Below are 21514 nucleotides of genomic sequence, written 5' to 3' on the forward strand. Positions count from 1 at the left end.
CTTCTCTTTGGGAAGCAGTTATCAAGGCCCATTTTTCACCAGTCACACCAGGACTCTACAACATACGTGATGAGTGTTTTCACATGGTAAATATAGAATGTCACATCAGATTCTGCTATTCATATAAGGAACAGATACACAAAAGGACGTTTGGGTGGGTGGAGGGGTCAAGGGACATGAGGAAGGTCTGTCAGAACACACTATGTCGTTTACTCCTTACTTTAAACCCGTATTTCTAGTAAAGTGTTCTTAATCATACAAGGAACATTATCATACAAGGGTGATATAAGTTTACAAACGGAATATTGCTTGTGTGTTATACAGGCCCTGAAACAGATGTGTCCAAGAAAACCCATGCAAGTCTAGAAAAACAACAATTCCATGGATACACAACTTCTAAATATTATCATGAGTGACATTTCGGTGCAGCAACTGACACCCTTATCAAGTGTTGAAAATGGTGTCAGCTAGTTGCTATATCGAAACTTCGTTCAAATTTAATATATTTAATCCATAGAATTCTCCACGTTGTTCATCACATTAACTTCTAAATGTCACTCCCAAAAGTTAAAGTCAAGTATATTTGACTTGTCTAGATGTCTGAAAATGAGAAAAAGTCTCTAGCTCCTTTCCATTATATTTTATAATGATTTTTATGAACTGTATTTTTCCTGTAAAATAGGTTCCAGAGATCAGATGTTATCTAGAATGTTGCTAAAATGACGCAAAATCAAACTCACTCACTCAAAAGTAACAAATACACTACAACCCTCGTCCCGTCAAATACAGCTTTCATTACAGCTCGCCTTATTTACTCACGTACAAAAACACGCCACTATGCAGATGGGAAGTCATCTAGGATTCTATGTGACACTTCAGCTGTAACCTGTAGCACTGTGCCCTTTATCACCACATGCAATGACATTTCGAAGGTGACGTTCAGTCACCAATGAACCAACCACGGACGGGATGCAGGTCCCATATAAAGAAGGGACGTGGTTGATGTTGTGGCGTTCACGCACAGCTTGCAACATGTCGCCGTTGGTCCTCGTGGTCGTGACAGTCCTGGTGCTCGGAGGGGTCAAGGGACAGGAGGAAGGTCTGTCACAAGACACTATGTCGTTTACTCCTTACTTTAAACCCGTATTTGTACTATAGTGTTCTTAATCAAACACTCTGTCGAAAGGAACATTATCATAAAAGGGTGATATAACTTTACAAACGTTTCTGACAATTTATTGCTGTTTAGTGTAACATGTTATTTTCGGGAGTACACTTTCTTAGTAAAGTACAGATTCTGGTACTTTTGTTGGGATGAGTCCCATTCGGGATTCGAATCCAACAAAAGTAGTAATATCTCCACTTTTATGAGAAAGTATTATTCGAAATATAACATATGTATATGTGACCACTTTCTATGTGGCATCGAGTACCCACAGATCATTTGTAACATGTGTGTAGTTTGTTTAGGTATATGTTCAGTAAAACTACACTATTGCAGCATTTTCATTTGAATATAGCCTGATATTCTTACATACTGTGGAACTCGTCAACTATCCCGTTGTCGCTGATAATTTATACTACCCATTAAATGTCTGGACTCACTTAAAGCACTCACTATACGTTACATATGCATATGGTTACATCGAAAATGAATTTCTCCGCTAACTTGGGGGAACCAACTGCAAACCTTACGTTGATGAATTCCAAGAGAACCATGCATCAAAAGGCAAGCGCAAATATCGTGCATGTAACCAGCTGTGTTTACAGTTTTTTGTAAGAATTTGCCAATTTTCACAGTTTTACCATTTATTGGACTCAAATAAATGCGTTTTACAGTATATCAGCTCATGTGTAAAGAGTACTCTGAAACGGTATGGAATAGTTTGCAAAATCTAGTTTAGTACAGACTGAAGTAAGTGGATGTCGCACGATTAATCACATCCAAGGTAAAGACCCTGTCAAGGCCCGTATCGTGCATATGTGCATCTGTATATACATTGGACACTGAATTCTACGCATGTGGGAGACAGTTTGGGATCCTAGTGGTTAACGCCCTTGCGCGTCAGACTAACGACTCTGTGCATTGATAGAGCTTTCGAAGCCTATTTCGGGTGGGTCGGGTAGTATGACTCCGTGGATTGGTTGGGAGCGAGTCCTCTTGCCCGACGGCGTAGATTGTTGCTCATAATATCAACCCGTGGGTTGTCTGGTAGAGACACGCATCGGAACATGTCTGAGTGAGGCAAATGCTACACTTTTGTTAATTCATTTTTTTCAACGTTTGTCTAATCAACTTAGTGAGTTTAGTTTTACGACGGTCATACAATGACGTCGAGACACCAGAAATGGGCTTCACACATTGTTTCCATGTAGGGAATCGAACCCCGACTACCAGTATTAAATGTATTGTAAACTGTATTGTGTAGGGGGTATCCTATCCTACAAACTACCAACTATACCTGTCGACAGCTCCCCGGACCCGCATGGTTGTGTTGGACAAAGGAACAAAGAATGTCTTCCGTGTGGATATAGGCTCGGATCTGTCCGATCACCACATTGAAACCTTCAACATCCCCTCCCTCGGCAGCGTCTCCGACATGGACTACGACTTCGTTGACGACCGGATATACATTCTCAGTTACCTGAAAGAGTTCATGTCAATATTTGTCAATGGTACCGACGAAAGAAGAATTCCGTATACAGGGGGTTACCGTAAGTATTTCAATAGTTTGTTTGCATATGCGTAAAAGAAACGGCAGCATTTATCTCAGGTTTAGAAATATCAGTTTTCTGTTTCAAGACGATCTTGCATTTAGGTGATGAACACTTAGTGCATTTAATGACCAACGCATCGGAAAGTGAAATATATGTATATGGGAGTGGTTTCAAAATCAACCTTTCAAATTCTCTAACGGTTTCTGTAGAAACTGTTATCTATATATTTACACCTACAAAAGGAATTAACCAAACCGAAATGATCTGTCCGACGTCCATTTCAGTTTGTATCAACCCAGAAGATCTGAGTTAGAATTGATCTTCAGTAACCCATGCTTGTCGTGAGAGGCGACTAACGGGATCGGGTGGTCAGACTCGGTGGCTTGATTGACACATGTCAGACAGGCAGCTTTATTTAATGAAGAGGCCTTAGACCCAAATGATACCATAGTAATGAAGCTGTACTGCTGTGCAGTCACATGTGTGAAGATTTGTTACAAATATTATATGGACAACAACATGCATTTATAAATCTTTGGTTTTAAGTGCTAAGCCTCACTGTGTACCTGTGGTAACCAAAGGGCTGAATATACAGTATGGTTCAAAATTATTGAGAATAGCTAAAGCATTTCATATTATTAAACGAGAACAAATCAGGTAAAATTGAATGTATTGTGAAAGTGAACTGACCTTTTCATGTTGTGTAGGTAACAATTTAATATTTTATCAAGTCTCCTTGAGCTTCACGGCACAGTCTAAGACGGGTAGGCATACTTCCTATCAGAGAGGTTAGTGTCTCGTGAGTTATGCTGTCCCAGTATCGGACCACTTCTCTCTTCATGTCTTCAATTTTTGTCAACCCCTTTTGATTCACACATTCCTTCATCATCCCCCAAATGTTCTCAATGGGATTTAAGTCAGGACTATATGCAGGAAATGGTAATGCAGTCACATTTTTCTCCTGAAACCACTGCTTGGCATGTTTTGCGGTGTGTTTAGGATCATTATCTTGCTGCAAAATCCAGTCATTTCCATAAAACACATGTGCACTTGGAAGGAGAAAATTATCTAATATGTTAGTGTAGCGTTGACTTGTCAGATTTCCCTCAAACACACACAGCGGGATCGTTCCTAATAAGGGTATCCCTCCCCATAGATGAAACTTTGGGCTGTATTTATGCCGTCGATACAACGGTGATGACGCAGACTTTGTCCATATTTTCACATTATCGGGATATACCCATATTGAGCTTTCATCAGTAAAAATCACATTTTCCCAGTCAAAGTTTTCATGTGCCAAACACCACTCAACACGCCTGTCTTTATGTTCTTGTTTCATGAGAGGAGAAGGAATTCCAGTCTTTTTCTCCCATCCAAGATCAATCACATTTCTTCTAACTGTAGATTTTGATACAACTGTTGATCCCCTTTCTATCATTTCATACCTGATGTTGGAGATGCTTGCCCTTTGCTTTTTAGACGCTAAAATTCCCAGCCGGACGCGATCTGAGAAGTCCAATTTTCTGGGTCTCCCTGCTCCTTTCTGGTGCCCAAAATCCTTTCCCTCTTTAAAATTCTTCCTAATCCTATACACAGTAGAAAGAGGAGTTCCTGTTCTCTCTGCCAGTGCATTTACATCATCAATTCCTTGATTACACAACTCAAAAATCAACCTTCTTTTATCTTCAGCAGACACTGTTGACAGTGCTGAGGAAAATGACGTCTGCTACAAATTCAGGGGAGGTAACTCTAATTGTACTATACTCAGTAGGCCAAGATGAGTAACCTCCCTTATACCATTACTTAGTTTTAAGTATCAGTGAATCAGTTGAGGTGTTAGGATAGCTCAAAGTAAGAAGAAAAATTCTCAATAATTATGAACCAGACTATATTTGGGTGAGTAGTGATAGGTCGCAGTTCTATGTTTTATATAAATACAGACATTTCCTATGCAAGGTAAAGACATTACTGTATACATGTAATAACTGCAAGGATTGCTGCTTATGGATTAATAGTGTTAACTCTCAATTTCCATACTTTATACAAACACATGCAGGACAGATACAATACAGTGTACCAGTAATAACTGCAACACAAAGTGCTTACGGATTAATAGTGTTAGCTCTCAATTTCCATTCTTTATATACATATAACCGCATACGATGCAGAGTAAAGATGTTACTGTGTGTACCAGTAATAACTGCACGGCTCAGTACTTGTGGATTAATAGTGTTGGAAGTTCCAGGCAAGAGCTGGCTACTGAAGACACATTATCAGCAAACATGAGAAGACATAGGTTATCAAATGTCTGCGAAATAAACACCCCTCTCCCACCACATTCTTGCATTATTTTTCTAGCTTGTTTATAAAGATTATGAAGATTATGTGGACTCAGAATATTGCCTTGTCGGTTGCCGTTATTACATCTAAAATACTCGGAAATGCCATCTGACATAATCACACATACACAAAGTTTTGAATATATTGACAAAATTATCTTGAGAACTTGCCACCAGTACCAACTTCGGCAAGAATGACTAATGTCATCGTATTCCAACTGCGTAGATTGATGACCATTTTGTTCATCGCTGGATTTTCTGGTGCAGAGTTGATTATCTACGGACAGCCGCAATATAGCTGGAATATTGCAGGCTGCGCCGTTAAACAACAACCAACCGACCATATCAATTTCCATTCTTCGTACACAAGTGATGGCTTCCAAAGTGAATTTTCTAGTTAAATCCTTATAGTATCAAGAATCCATGACCCTGGCCAGGCCTCTCAAGATTAATGCTCCTAAATATTCTCAAAATTGTAAATTTTAAAAATAGTAAAAACACATCATGTAAAGCGTCAACAAATGAACTTTTCAGCTGCTCAAAGTCAGCCTCCTTAAAGTTATCACTTTATTCCTTTAAACTTATTACTTTACCTCTTAAGTAAAGAAAGTTCCTGTGGGATGGGATGTTTGGCACTTAATAGAAGTAGTTTCCAAAATAATAGCACAACACGGATCTTCTCCTACATGTTTCAATCGTATATCTTCAGGGAGAAGTGAAGTGAGAAGATCCGTGTTATGCTATTATTTCGGAAACTACTTCAAGTATATATATATATATATATATTTCCGAAATATATATATATTGACTGGTCAACCACAGCACAAACCATGGCCGTGGACTCAAAGGAAAAGCTCATCTTTGTCGGCACATCCGATTATGGCACTAACAAGATCCTCTCCATGAGAATAGACGGCAGTGGAAAGACAGACTTGGCCGATCGAAGTCGGGATCCCTTTCGCATGGCTGTCGACTTTCAAAACAGGTAGGTAGACCAATGATGGTAACACCGGATCGTTTTGCGTTTCAAATCACATATATAGGGCCCTGATTTAGATATCGGGAATTGAATACTTGTGAAAATATCTCTCAACCCCAACAGTGACAATACTGGTTGCAAAATGGCGACTTGAGGTTTCGGAAAACACTTCCTGAGACTGCTTACTGCATTTAGTAGCAGTAGTAGTAGTAGTAGTAGTAGTAGTAGTAGTAGTAGTAGCAGTAGCAGCAGCAGCAGCAGCAGCAGTATCAGCAGTAGTAGTAGTAGCAGCTGCAGCGGCAGCAGTAAGTAGTGGTAGTAGTAGTAGTAGCAGCAGCAGCAGCAACAGCAGTAGTAGAAGCAGCAGCAGCATCAGTAGTAGTTAAAAGTAGGAAACATGGTAACCAGTAGTGTCGAAGGTGAAGGGAGTATACTATACTATACTATATATAGTATAAGGATATGTGTCTATATATATATACATATATACATACATACATATATATACATATGTACATACATACATATATATACATATATACATACATATATACATATATATATATATTCTTCATGTATAGGTGAAACATCGTAGTGTCGATATATATATTATATATATATTCTTCATGTATAGGTGAAACATCGTAGTGTCGATATATATATATATATATATATATATATATATATATATATATATATATATATATATATATATATATATATATATTTTCTTCATGTATAGGTGAAACATCGTAGTGTCGATATATATATTATATATATATTCTTCATGTATAGGTGAAACATCGTAGTGTCGATATATATATATATATATATATATATATATATATATATATATATATATATATATATATATATATATATATATATATATATATATATATATATATATATATATATATATATATATATATATTCTTCATGTATAGGTGAAACATCGTAGTGTCGAGATATATCTATATATATTCTTCATGTATAGGTGAAACATCGTAGTGTCGATATATATCTATATATATTCTTCATGTATAGGTGAAACATCGTAGTGTCGATATATATCTATATATATTCTTCATGTATAGGTGAAACATCGTAGTGTCGAATGTACGGTTCTCTTGAAGTCAAAGGTTCATCCCTGTGTATTCCTTACTAGGCATTCTCCCTAATATATATTTGCGCAACGTATGCTTCAGCTAGATTATTGTTTCCAATGCCCAGTATAGTATATAGTTATAACACGCTAACCAGTGAAGGTCCGGGTTAGAACTGGCCGTCAGTAGCTCATGCTTGTCGTAACAAGCGACTAACGGGATGGGGTGGTCAGGCTTGCTGTCTTGGTTGACACATGTAATCGGTTCCTAATTGCGCAGATCGATGCTCATGCTGTTGATCACTGGATTGTCTGGTCCAGACTCGATTATTTACAGACCACCGCCATATGCGACTGGAATATTGCCGAGTGCGGCGTAAAACTAGACTCACTCACTGACTATAAGACGTGTTTGTGTCCCTCCAGGTACCTGTACTGGATGGAGTCGTGTGCCTGTGGTTGGATGTACAGGATGCACTATGATGGGACTGGGCTCGAAAGATTTCCGCATGAAATAAACCAGAAGAAAAGCCCGCACTCCATTGACTTCACCAGTAAGTCTCCATTAGCATGTTAAAAATACAAAGCTTATACAAAGCTACTGTACAAATCTCAGTTTCCATTACCCCCTCGTGACACACCCTGCCACAGGCCAGTTAGTATCATGCATATGTACGCAGTGGAATGCGTTTTGATTTTAAACTTATCAGCCGTCTTTAAGATGTCCCCACTCTCTCAAACGTTTTAACTCTTTCTCACCACACATATCTAAACGATATTAAATCCTATGGCAACAATTTTATCATAACAGTCATATTTTGTACACTTAAAAGTGCTATTTTTTTCAACGTCACTTTTATTGTGAAAACTATTGTAAAACAAAACCGCCGCCATACAGCTGGAATATTGCTGAGTGCGGCGTAAAACTAAACTCACTCACTCACTGTAAAACAAACCACATTTATCGTTGTTGGGTATGTAGAATTAAGGATTTTTCGAACACTCATTTCAGTAAGCCAAAACCAAAACCTTCTTGAGTTGGCCCAGTGGTTACATTATGCTTTGTCACCTGGTATGCGGGTTCTAGTCTCCACAAAGTTAAAATGTAACAACCTTTGTGGAAGTTTGCTCTACTCATTGGTAAGTGCATATGTACTTTTCTGTTTACACCTCTTTCCATCCTCCATTAGGCGTACCTGACACTATGTAGTTGAAATGCTGTTGATTCACTGCCAGCACTCGATACTTTGTTATGTGGAGCGGCGGGGTAGCCTAGTGGTTACAGCGTTCGCTAAATCACGCCGAAGTCCAGGGTTCATTTCCCAACTTTGTAGCCATGATATTTCTGGAATATTGCTGACAGCGTCGCCCACCATGATATTGCAGGAATGTTGCTAAAAGCGCCCAAAGTCATGATATTGCTAAATGATTGCTAAAAGCGTAAAATCCAGTTCACTCACTCGGTTCTATGATGCACATTCTGTTTTAAGCTCTCACCCTCTACAGCGACGGCTACAGGGGCTTGTACAAGATGTCACTAGACACTGGGGAATCACAACTGATCTACCCCGGCAGAATCAGCCACCCACAGACGGAAACTGTCTACGACCCCCGAACTGGCAGGATCTTCTTGACCAACGACAAGCGATTAGAGTAAGCTAAACCACACTTAAATATGACACAATATATTCATTTTATTCGAGCCTTATATCAGGCACATATTTTGTGATTCCGTCCCCGCTGGATATTGTTGGACTATTGCTAAAAGCAGCGTAAAACTACACCGACTCACTCTGGGATTTGAGCTGGTCAGCACCAAAATACGCAGGCCAGAAGAGACGACGTGGTAGCCTTGTGGGTAAATCGTTTGCTCGTCACGCCGAAGGCCCGTTTCGATTTCCACATGGGTACAGTGTGTGAAACCCATTTCTGGTGTCCACCGCCGTGATAATGCTGGAATATTGCTAAAGTAGGGTAAAGGCCAACCCACTCACTTAGTCAAGATGACCAAATGAATCAGAGGGTCTTGGTTAACAGTAAGGATATGTGTTCAGTCACTGGATTGTCTGGTCCAGACTCAAATATTTACAGGCCGCCGTCTTATAGAACTCACTCACTCACTCACTCACTCATTCGCTCACTTACAGTGAACTAATGATGATATGTTACTGCATCTTTTTCAAGCACACATATAAAAGGAACTTCAGCAGAGTTTCTTAATCTAAATTCGTTCAATCGAGAGTACATGAACTCATACAAACGGAGCTCAATGTCTTTGTTCTGTACACGGTGATTTGTTTATTCTTTAACGCAATATTCCAGAAAAATGGCGACAGTCTGTAAATCGAGTCTGACCCAGGCAATTCAGTGGTCAACACATGCATCGATCTATGCAATAGGAAAACGATGTGTCAACCAAGTCAGTGAGCCTGACCACCGTGTTCCGTTTGTCGCTTCGTAGGACAGCCATGGGTTACTGAAGATCAGTTCTAACCCGGATCTTCACGGGTCTATACATGATGATTGTATTGCTCTCTCTCTCTTTCTTTCTTTCTTTCGTTCTTTCTCTCTCTCTCGATATATTCAGAAATATTTGACTGGTTTTGATCCAAATGCCAATTTTATTAATGTTATGAAAACAAGTAATGCCTATGTAATAAAAAATGTTAGTATGTTTCTGTATCATGTACTTCAGCGCACTAGAAATGCTTCTCTTAAACAACATGTGCACTAAATCCAACACCATATGCAAATGACTGTATGATGGGCCTGTGGCCTTTTACTGAATATACATGACTGTCTGTCTGATTGTGTTGCAGAACCGTCGTTGTCTACGCCTCCAACGGAACACGTCTTGGCTTCCTCGACTGGATCCCCCTGACCAAAGACGAGAGAAAGTTCATCCGCATCAACCCTCTGTGAGAAGAAGCCAAATAAAGACACGCAAGACAGGCACACCAGTGTGATCACAGGGGTTCGAATATCTGTTTGGACAATAAGTTTCAAAAATAAAAATCTAGACTTTGCAATCGTACGTTGCGCTGAGCGTGTTGGTCAGTCTTTTACCAAATGAATTAACGTCTGTAAAAATCTGAACTTTGATATTTGAAAATTATTTTCCAAACAGAGATTCGTACCCCTGTGAATCACAGTGGGAAGGCCTACCGAGTTAATACGCGTGTAAACCTCATAAAACACTTTCAAGGTGAACAATACTCATTGTATGTTCTTTCAGATAAAGTTCCTTTTACTTGTCACGATTTTTCGCCTGTTGAGAGCCCAGAAAAGACACAGACATGAAATATTTAGCCTCTAAGGTTCTTGAATGAGCGTGTGATTGAGTGAGTGATTAAGTAAGTATGGTTTTACGCCGCTCTTAGCAATTATCTAGCCTTACTTCGGCGAGGGGACAACAGAAATGGCACTCCAACATTGTACGGTTGGGGGAAGTCGAGAACTTTACCTGTACAACCGTCGAAACAGTACCCCATCCCTCCACCAGATTATTTTGAGTACACCTAATGATACTAACTATTGTTGAGCATCCATGATACTTTCTGCATGCATGTTGTCATTAATGTTGAACGTGCAACGCAATGCACATGTGCTGAATTTGCATTTTTCCTGTTGCTAACACAGAGGTTAACGTTAGAATATGAATCGTGTTATCTCAACGGGTAAGGACAAATATCGTCTCTAGAAAAGGTTCTTTTTCAGTGAGTGTTGCGCCCTCGCACAAATCCCTCGATGTCAGATAGTCAACCCGACAATTTCCAGGCACTGAATAGACTGACACACTTTACGCGTATTATATATATTATGGCCGCCTAATTTCCTGTAGTTTAAAAGCAAGTAGGCGTATAAAAGGTCGTGATATCAACCCACATGAAAACAGCGTTGAACGGGGCACACTTTATATCTGGAACATGATATGTTGTTTCATGATAATTACAACATTCAAGGCCTCAGCAAAACGTTCAAAACATGATATATCTTGACATTCAGACAGATTTTCTAAACTGACGTGTCATCAATTTTGTACATGTTCTGGAGGGGGTTCATTGATTTTGTACATGACAAGCGAGTGGGGTCACATAATTTGTACATTACTTTTAGGGGTTGTCATTCACGTTGTACATGCAACTCCATAAAAATCATCATCAAATTACGAACGGTCCCCACGGTTCCAACGGTAAACCAAAATATATAATAAATTATCATAAGTTAATGTCAATCGTAGGCGGATCCAAGGGGTGGGGGTGGGGGTGGGGGTGGGAGTTAGGGTGTGTGTGTGTGGAAATTTGGGATTTGACCATAGAAACACATGTGAAAATGAAGTGTGAAGCCCTTCTTTCTCAAAAGCACAGGGGACTGTAACGCACTGACGAGTTTGGCATTGACCTGCTCTGCATTAAACAGAGCCAGTGAGTTCATTGGCTTTAAATAAAATATGCCCCATCTGAATGCTGGCTCTTTTCAAGCGTTACAAGCCCCTGTACTCAAAAGAGAGAACCCCCACCTCAAAACTCGGTATCCGCCCCTGTCATTGTGAACTGTGAAGCTACATAAACAGAGGAGGACACAGATTCGGGGTGTACGTCCGTATTTATTCAAACCAAATGGAACAAACATAATACAAACCAGTCCTCATCCTCATGGACGGAGGCTTTCCACCTTCAAGTACACGCCATCTTTACTGCGGAGAATCAGCGAACTTTCTGGCTGCGCCAGTCTCCCGGGGATGGTGCTAAACCGGAAGTGACGTAATAACATAGCTATCACGACCTTGACTTGTAGCATGGCGAATGATTTCCCAACGCATCGCCTGGAAAATATTGTGATATTTTCAACAAGTATAAATTTTGGATAATAATGCTTTGTAATATCAGTAGTAAAATTAACTGGAATATATATACACCATCGGTGGATTATAAACGCTTTCGAGCTTTCGCTGCCTGTGTTTCCACCTATGATAGGTATGGAAAGTTAATATATGTCCCGAGTTGTCCATGCTGCGCCGAAGGCAACAATATTAATTCGGTGGTCAGGTTCGGACACTTAATCCTAGTGTGCCTTAGTTCATAACATCAATCACAATCATTGAATTGTCAGGTCCAGAATCGATATAACCACGGTTATATACCTGTAGCAACTAAACCCATATGCTGGGTAAGACTGTTTAATCGCTGTTAATAAGAAACACTACCTAGGTCCCATCGAAAACGTCAGGAAGAAGTCTGAAGGATCCATCTCCTCGTTGGAGAAGCGGTAAGGATCAAACACCTGAAAAAATTATCCACCAGCGATTAAACAACTATCATATGCATCCGGTGGACACACAATGGTCCGGGTGGTACTGATGTAAAACCGTACAAATACATGAAGCCGGAGTAAAGAAACCATGGAAGCAGGTAATGGCGTTTGGTACCAGTTAATGACATATGTAGACGTCCTAGACAGTTATCCTAAGATGGTGGGTTCCGTGCTGACGGGTCTCCTAAGCTACGTCATCATGATTATACCATAACAATCAGAGCACGTGGAAAATTAGTCCGGACAAGTCACTTTCTTAAAGTCACTTGCCCTGTGACAAGTGACTTTTCAAAATAATGAAGCCCTGTTAACGAGACACCTAATCATTAAGAATGTTCCACTTTACAGAATGAATGATTTCGTCAAAGACTTGTATTATACACAGAAAAAGCGTACGGAACAATAATATTCTGAAGTTATAAACATTAACGAGAAAAAAGTGAAAATCAATTGAGAAAGAAGTTTCCCATACCTCGGGGTCGTGCCACACATCCGGGTTTCTATGAAGCGCAAACAGCGACACGGTGACCCTGATCCCTGTTGGGGGAAGTAAGACATTGAAGATCATGGAGACCATGGTCAAAGACTTTTTTCTAAGCTGTTTACTCGAATTTGGGAAGAAAATGTCACTGAAGAAGATTACCATGGTACACCCATCTCACGACAGCTGCTATATTATCATGACGGAAAGGGATATTACCTTTCGGGACAACTCGGCCACCTGGTAGAGTTATCTCTCTTTCTGTGTAGCGCGATATACTTGGTACAGGTGGCAGCAGACGCATGCTCTCTTTCACACACATCGTGAGGAACTCAAACTTGCTGACGTCACCCCTGGGGACAAATTCATATTGGTTTCGCGTAAAATAACCTTGGTCGTCAACCAACACTATTGTACCTACGTAGTTGGCGTATCAAACCTGCTGCCGATCTCATCGATAAAGTCATAGTAACTCCCATATCTTAACAGTCTAAGTAAACGTATCCTCAGTACTTTTCGTCTCACTCCACTACTGAGTGTAACAAAACCTTATTTGAGGTCGAGTCAGGTAACCTTTGGGACTGACCAATCAGAACACAGCTTACCAAATCGCGAAAGTGGACATTCGCACATACCTTTTGAACTTTTTATCTCGAAAAGGTTCGTACCCAAACGATTCCGAATGCTATTTAGCGTACGATCTGTGTCGGTGACCTGAATATTTTGATCCTTAAATAGTAGCCGTTGTCTGATTGGTTAAATCTATTTAACCGTCTCGCGTTTGATTGGCAGGTCGTCGGTCGCTCAAAGGTTACCTGACGCGACCTTCTACTAGGTTTTGTTAGACTTAGTGGTGGAGTGTAACGAAATACAGTGAGACTAAGTTTACTTAGACTGCATATCTTAACATAGACAGACAAAAAGACACGATCGTGCACTTTTATGCACAGCACCACAACTAAAGAGTTTCCCTGTTACGTTGTGAATGAACTTTTGACAAACTGACGCATACTTAAGAAATGAAAAATCTCAGGTGTTGGGGGATGGGGATACATAATCAAGGCCTTGTTTCACTTAAATAATAAACATAATACGCCTCGAAGGATCACATTTTGAAAACACAACCATTATATAGCTGAGCGCCTAAATCCCATAAAAACTTCACGATAATTAATGCTAGATCTTCTCTTGGAACAGGAACATTTTTTTTTAGATATTTATGTTCCTGTACCATAAACATCCAGGTGAATAAAACACCATGTTCCTGAATATCAGCGTCGGCTATTCACTTTCATATTCTACATCTTTTAAGAAAGAACACGCAGTACATTATGATCTCTGTAAACGAGTGACCCTCCAGCAACAGCGTTCATTAATACGATCGCGAGTACTCGTAGATATGAGCCCGTAAATATCAGTCTGTGTCTGGAACCTATGTTTGGCGAAAAAGACAAGTGAAGACATTGCCTGTCGTGCTCATTGAATTTGTTATCCCCAAATGGCATGGCGATGTCCATGATGTCAGTCAGTGGATTGTCTGGTTCAGACCTGATTATTTACAGACCGTTCGTCCAGGCTGCAGTGCCGTTGGTTCCGAGTTTAACACCAACCACAACTACTCAATTTAGAGACACTCACCACGTGATATCCTCCCTGCCTCCCATTATGTCATCAACTTCCGCCCTGCAGGTGTCTTGGTGTTGCTGGTGTTTGGCGAGGTGCCAGAGACACCAGGTCAAGGCACTGGACGTAGAATCATGACCTGCGAACATGAAGGTGTCCACCTCATCAAGAATCTCCTGCTGGCTGAGAGTCTGACCGTCACTGTCCTGAAACACAGAACAAGACACACACCTGCAGTCAGCGTCTGGCTGAGTAAGTACTATCGATGTGGAACGTCCGGAAAAAATGTACCGACATTGGGAGATATTTCTCTTCCTAAGCACACTGTAGCGCAAAGGTCACAGTTTATGGAGTAATTTTATACAGCAGAATAGATCGCGAGAGGTAGATGAAAGCCCGGCGTGTTTACAGCCTTGTTTCCAAGTCCTGTCCAACACTGTAGCACACACCAGGGTGGTGTCTCTTTGGGAAAGTATCATCATTCGAAAACAGCCTCGAAATCAGTATATGGGTACCAGGCTGTTTGAGGGATAATGTGATTGCAATATGCCTAACAGGCAGTATGGGCAATACGATCAATAATGATCAAGCAGGAACTATTGTACATGTGCTTTGTAATTGTCAGTATGCTTGGATATCTGCATATATACCATTTACTGATTTGATACATAGAAAGTAAAATCGTTTAAGTGAAGAACACAATTTATTTGCATTTAAAGGTGAACATAATAATCCTCTAAATGTGGTGATAATAATAATCAAACATATGTTCAGATGGCATTTAGAAGTTGGTGAATATATTTGAAGAGTATATAGATGGCATTGCTGGCATTATTATTATTAGATGGCATTATTGTATAACTCGACGTGGCTGGGTCACGTTTCATGTGACTGAAGACCGGACCACACGTAGCCCAGACACGACGGTGTGTCATTACTACGGTTGTCTAATGCGTCGGCATTCTAGATTTATCAAAGTATTACTATTTTCAGCACTGATAAAAGACAATGTGGCAACCTTTGACGTCATCAGAATATCGAGGAAATCCATCGGTCTGCATCCGGGGTCTTCTGTCTCTAGTAACTTCCGGCGATATCTAACGATCTTCCGAGAATGCTCGTGAATTGAATCACATGCGGCTTGGAACCTCTTACTGTCGGTAAACAGACAGTGATGCCATATGGTGTTGTCATAATACATCAGAGATAGGTTTAGAAATCAAGCAGTTGATACAAGCGTAGGTTACTACATCGGGGTGGACGACATTCAGTTACGTTTTATTTGAATATATGTGCAGCATGTGAAACTACAACACATATCGTACGAAACCGAATTATCATTCATATTGGTAAGGGGAGGTTACTCTACACAATGCGGAGCTATTTGCGTTGTCTTCGTAATTGTGAACAACTAGTTATATCAGTAAGATACACAGCAGAATATGTCTTATTAATTTTCTTACCCATCTTGTGACAGGCTGTAGATGATATCGTTATGGTGCAATGGCGTCATGATCCGCTTGACAATCAGCTCTGATACGTCGTATACGCTTTGTATGTAGGAGTGGCGCTCTCTGGGGGCAAGACAATTAAGCACTGTCATATGTACCTGTTGACTAGATGAACTGGTCAAGGCTTCGACATTCCGATCACATGATGCAATAATTCAAATCCAGTGGATAACACTGAACGAGATATCAAAGGAATGACCCAGCAACTGGTTATTGGAAACTATCGAGGCAGCGTCCGTTTGGTAAATCGGTTCTCAACTTTTCTATTTCTCTAAGGAGTTCCACTGATCTTGCGGATGGCGAATGTTTGTCTTTTGTAGACAGATATCATCCCACCCCAACTGGAGCAGACGGATGCTCATGACGTCAGTCACTAGAGCAGACCCGCATATTTACATGACTGCAGTCACATAGCTCGAATATTGCTGAACGTGGCATCAAATAATATAAACAACCAAAACATTAACCCGAGAGAACTAGCTGAAAACAGACACTTGAACGCTCCACTTGTCTTTAGGCCCTCTTACCTGGCAAGCTGACAGTTAGTTTCGTACCCAAACAGGCATCTCATCATTGAATCCATAGTGAGAAGACTGATGTGGAGGAACATCTCCTCCGGCCCCTCACTTTCACGGAGCTTACTCTGAAATACACACAGCAGGCGTCAGTGGTAGTGTTATTTCGGTATAAATTTCGGAAGAAATAAAAAATTGTCCTTTAATGACACCTTTAGCTAAAACTGGTTCCTGTTTAAAACGAAAACAGATTATTTGAAAAAAAGGGAAATTCTTGTGATACTCTGTCAATCCTGAGACTTGAATCTGTAGCAGAAATTAAAACACATTTATGAATAAGCTGCATACACGTGGTGCAGCAATACGAAAATACAGTATTCTATCGCCATAGGAGGCTTGATGCGATGCAATACCTCGATGTACAACATTTGTGTCGTCCTACGAAGTTTGTGACTTGTAAGTAACAATCAAAACATTTTTATCACAATCTTTTATTACGTTGATGTTTAGAAAAAGAATAATTGAATCCAAAAGCACAAAATGTGTACTTTCTTTTGTGCATCAATTTATTCAGTTATTCTTGGTAAAGTTAATGGCCATGGTTTATCAGCTTCCCCGGATACTGCTTAAAGCGGCGTAAAACAGTATCCACTCACTCACCACCAGGATGTGAGAACACTCCCGGAATATCTCGGTGTTGTGTTTCAGCAGGTTCGTGTGGAAGGCTGGTGTGACGAGCGCCCGGGTTCGAGCCCATTTCTCCCCTCTACTCAACAGCAAACCATCACCTGCAAGTTAAGCAGTGTCCGGTCGTCAATATTCGCATCGCTTCAGCACCAGCCTTTACAAGAACGTGACATTTGGGACTTTATTTGAGTGTTCTGCTGAGATCGTCATCACCTTGAAGTCGAGGCGGCGAGGTAGCCAGGTTGGTGTCCCCCATCGTGATTTTGCTGGAATATTGCTAAACGTGTCGTAAAACTAAACCCAGTCACTCTTGATGTCACTTTGACTTACCTGACAAACCAAATCTGATGAATAAAAGAGCCACACTGATAGTAAAACGAACCAGTGTCATGTATTGTAATGACATTAGACGCAGTAGCTTACCAATCCATGGTCTCATCAGTGCGTAGGAAAATTCATCTTTAGGATCTGAAAAAAAATAATGTTTTATTGCTAGCGTCACCATTTCTAAGGCAAACAGTTGGCTGGACACCAGAAATGTTCCCATCTGGAGAATCGAACCATGGCATTCAGAGTCACGAGCGAACGCTCAAACGTTGGGTTACCCCACCGCCCCATCCTCCCCCCCCCCCCCCCCCCCCCAAGTGGATCTTGAAACATTACATAGATTATATGATCCTGTAAAACAATCTTCCTCAAATGCACTGATATGTGTACCAAACGTTTTCTACAGTGTTTCCAGATTAGCCGAAAAGGTATCTTGTAACTTCGAATCATTGTCCTTGACACGCTCGTGGGTACTCACCTGTCCCCGAGAGCAGCGTTCTGGCTGTGGACGGGTGCACGGACATGAGGGACGCTTCCCCCGGCCCCACCCATACAGGAAAGGCTCCGTCGTACTGGTTGGCGTACCTTGAAATATGCAACATTCCCTCGTAGTCTCCACGTGACTAGAAAAAAAAGTTGTAACCCATATCACACGTGGAGGTCCGAGTTAGAATGTATCCAAGGGTTGCTGAAGACCATTTCTAACACGATCTTCATTTCTACAAAGTCAGTGTATAAAAGCCAGTATATTACGTCAGACTCAGTGTTGTCAGCACTGTGCTCATATATCTACTGGTCCACAAAAATGGGTTACTACCAGGGTACATTTGTACAAAACAACCTTCGCGCTGAGACTACTTTAAGCCCATGTTAACGTATGGGAGTTACGGTCACCTTAGCGCTAAGATCGATTTGTACAACGGCGCCCAGGTAAATGGTAAACCGTGCGTCTGTCCGTTTACGTTTCAAAAGTACGCCTACCCTCGCACACTCAGTAAAAAACGGGTCAGCTTCTGAGGCTTTCAACTATATTTATTCAAAAAATGTTTTTCGAGGAACAACGACTCGGTCTGTGTGCTAAATTAGGGACCTCTGCCGGGCTAGATCACAGTCAGTTACACAATTTGTAAAAAAATATTTTTTCGAGTTTCTTTTTCATTAATATTTATTAACCCGCTTTCTTTCCGGTTGCGGGGTGGTGGGGTAGGTAAGTTGTTAAAGCTTTCACATGTCACGCCGAAGACCTGGGTTCGATTCTGCACATGGATACAATTTGTGAAGCCCATTTCTGTCCATTGCAGAAATAGCGGCGTAACAGAATATTCACTCATTCTTTCTAGTTGTAGTTAGAGATAAGAAACGCCCAATACGGATAACCTAACAATTAGATCAACCTTTTATGTTAGAATACCCCGCCGTTTCTGTTCAAACTGTACGAGAGCCATCTGGTGGTGGGTTTAGTAAAGACTCCTGATAAGATTATACCAACGTGTAAATATTGCACCAGAACATGCACTAACCTCGTCCAGGTTGCCATACCACCAGTGAGGTTTGGGACCAGCGAAGTCTTGGAAGGCTGTCTGCAAGTACCGGCGTCGTCTAAAAAGTGTGAGGAACTTTGCCACAATAATAACGGTGACGAGAACAGGCCCGACTGCTGAAAGCAGTGTGAGAAGTACAGCCATTGTGGGATCTGTGAGGTCACTAATTATCTGCCAGTGACCGACAGGTAGAAGGACATGTATCATGCCGGCTAGTCGTTACAGTGTTATCGCTTGTCTGACTTGGCGAGAACAATAGGCCTTTCTGGTTGGAAAGTATGTATACACTAGCGTTTTCAGGTACTGGAGGAGGGGTAGTCTAGTGGTCAAAGCGTCCGTTCGTCACGTCGAAGACTCGGGTTCTATTCCCCACACGGGTACAGTGTGTGAAGCCCATTTCTGGTGTTACCCGCTGTGATATTGCTGGAATACTGCTAAAGGGGACGTAAAACTAAACTCACTCACTCACAGTATTGACAGGGTACATATCCCGTTTGTGTTACATAACCCATACGTATCCGGACATGGACGGACGCTTTGTACAGTCAGTATTAATCAATGTACCTCTTTTCCAAGATTATCTTTTGTATTCCGAAGTTATAATGTTTGTAAAGTGAGTGAGGTTAGTTTTACGCCGCATTCAGCAATATTCCAGCTATATGTCCGCGGTTTGTAAATAATCGAGTCTGCCCCAGGCAATCCAGTGATCAACAGTATGAACATCGACCTGCACAACTGAGAACCGATGACATGGGTCAACCAAGTCAGCGAGTCTGACCACCCGATCACGTTAGTCGCCTCTTACGACAAGCATTCTCACCTTTTATGGCAAGCATGGGTTGCTGAAGGCCTATTCTACCCCGGGACCTTCACGGGTCTCATGGCAAGCATGGGTAGCTGAAGGCCTATTCTACCCGGGGACCTTCACGGGTCTCATGGCAAGCATGGGTAGTTGAAGGCCTATTCAACCCCGGGACCTTCACGGGTCTCTTGGCAAGCATGGGTTGCTGAAGGCCTATTCTACCCCGGGACCTTCACGGGTCTCATGGCAAACATGGATTGCTGAAGGTCTATTCTACCACGGGACCTTCACGGGTCTCATGGCAAGCATGGGTAGCTGACGGCCTATTCAACCCCGGGACCTTCACGGGTCTCATGGCAAGCATGGGTAGTTGAAGGCCTATTCAACCCCGGGACCTTCACGGGTCTGTTTGTAAAGTGATGCTATCACACTGTATCATGATACAAGTTTCAATTAAACGTTATACAAAACTATTTTACGTTTGTGTTGTGCAAATGAGTGTTCAATTTTTTCAGCATTCGCGCTGTTTCTCGTTTAAGCCAGGTTAACGAATATGTATAACACGTGTAATCCATGTTCATGGAAATCGATGTGGTGATGTGGATTATTGTCATCAGATCATGCGAGTCGTTAGTGGGTACCCGGTGGTACATGATGTGTGGTTGCGGTCAGTGGCCTCCAGGTTAGACTATGTATTGACTGTAAAATTGGTATAAACTTATTCTGTATAAACATGATCATTTAACTAGAGAGACATATAGCATTTTATATACTTGAACATGTCCCTATATTGTGTTACATGTAATCGGGTTTTGGTGGTATTTTTTGGCGATATATCTTTATATGGGCATCCTGGTTATTATTACTTTTCAAGAAAACTACTTTTCTGTTTTTCTGAATATTGACGTGAAAATTGTCTGCCCTTCTTCCATACAAAACACGGTATCTTGTAGTATGCTTGTGGAATCATAGTTTTATATAAACAACAGCATCAAAAATTAAAATGATATTAGTGAGTGAGTTGAGTGGGTTTTACACCGCCTTTAGCAACAATCCAGCAATATCACGGCGGGGCACACCAAAATTGAGCTTCGGGAATCGAACATGGGTCTTCGGCGTGACAAGTGAACGCTTTAACTACTAGGCAACAGCAACTTAACATCTCTTCGTTATTCACCTTAATCACACACGTAGCTGAGCTCATCTCCTGTGATTCTAGCACTAGGTTTCATGCCATAACAAGACGTTCCAACGGTAAAATAAGACAAAAAGTAAAAAAGAGCTTAAACACCCAACTATATATCGCTAACAAAAGTAGGGAAGCGTACGTAAAACCCCGGAGAAGCGTTCCTTAAATCATCACTACAGCCCAGTTATGCGTTAACAGTCGAACTCTGTGCATCGTTTTAGTTGAAGGATTCGTTTCTTTTAATCTCAATGTGGCGGGGACGCTGTGCCAAATAGGTTCCAAATTTTGTTAGTTAGTCGGACTAGTCAGGCTAGTCAGGCTAGCTATACGTGAATGTTACTAGCCCACAGCATAATTCACTAGCCCGAAATTTGAAGGTAGACA

General features: G+C 41.1%; 2 protein-coding genes across 2 annotated transcripts; one reads left to right on the plus strand and one right to left on the minus strand.

Annotated features, from left to right (window-relative positions):
• Nucleotides 1–924: 924 nt before the first annotated feature.
• LOC137294076 (low-density lipoprotein receptor-related protein 4-like) lies at nt 925–10398 on the plus strand. The gene is made up of 6 exons (XM_067825011.1): nt 925–1099; nt 2473–2715; nt 5880–6042; nt 7568–7695; nt 8632–8794; nt 9961–10398. The coding sequence occupies exons 1-6, from the start codon at nt 970–972 to the stop codon at nt 10061–10063; spliced, it is 930 nt and encodes a 309-aa protein (XP_067681112.1). The 5' UTR covers nt 925–969; the 3' UTR covers nt 10064–10398.
• A 1329-nt stretch (nt 10399–11727) lies between these two features.
• LOC137294957 (cytochrome P450 4F12-like) lies at nt 11728–19305 on the minus strand. Its single transcript, XM_067826188.1, has 12 exons — nt 19119–19305; nt 18077–18221; nt 17695–17739; nt 17245–17372; nt 16597–16712; nt 16022–16132; nt 15577–15712; nt 14574–14764; nt 13155–13288; nt 12927–12991; nt 12348–12424; nt 11728–11966 (listed from the first exon to the last, which is right to left on the minus strand). The coding sequence occupies exons 1-12, from the start codon at nt 19281–19283 to the stop codon at nt 11795–11797; spliced, it is 1485 nt and encodes a 494-aa protein (XP_067682289.1). The 5' UTR covers nt 19284–19305; the 3' UTR covers nt 11728–11794.
• Between the last annotated feature and the right edge of the window lie 2209 nt (nt 19306–21514).

The sequence above is a fragment of the Haliotis asinina genome, chromosome 8 (genome assembly GCF_037392515.1).
Source record: "Haliotis asinina isolate JCU_RB_2024 chromosome 8, JCU_Hal_asi_v2, whole genome shotgun sequence".
Taxonomy (NCBI): domain Eukaryota; kingdom Metazoa; phylum Mollusca; class Gastropoda; order Lepetellida; family Haliotidae; genus Haliotis; species Haliotis asinina.

Coding starts and splice junctions, on each gene's coding strand:
- LOC137294076 (XM_067825011.1), top strand. CDS start 970: ATGCAGGTCCCATATAAAGAAGGGACGTGGTTGATGTTGTGGCGTTCA. Junction 2,716..5,879: donor TCCGTATACAGGGGGTTACC/GTAAGTATTTCA, acceptor GGTCAACCACAG/CACAAACCATGGCCGTGGAC. Junction 6,043..7,567: donor GCTGTCGACTTTCAAAACAG/GTAGGTAGACCA, acceptor GTGTCCCTCCAG/GTACCTGTACTGGATGGAGT.
- LOC137294957 (XM_067826188.1), bottom strand. CDS start 19,283: ATGGCTGTACTTCTCACACTGCTTTCAGCAGTCGGGCCTGTTCTCGTC. Junction 16,713..17,244: donor AGTGTTCTCACATCCTGGTG/GTGAGTGAGTGG, acceptor TGTGTATTTCAG/AGTAAGCTCCGTGAAAGTGA. Junction 13,289..14,573: donor GGCAGGGAGGATATCACGTG/GTGAGTGTCTCT, acceptor ATTTGTCCCCAG/GGGTGACGTCAGCAAGTTTG.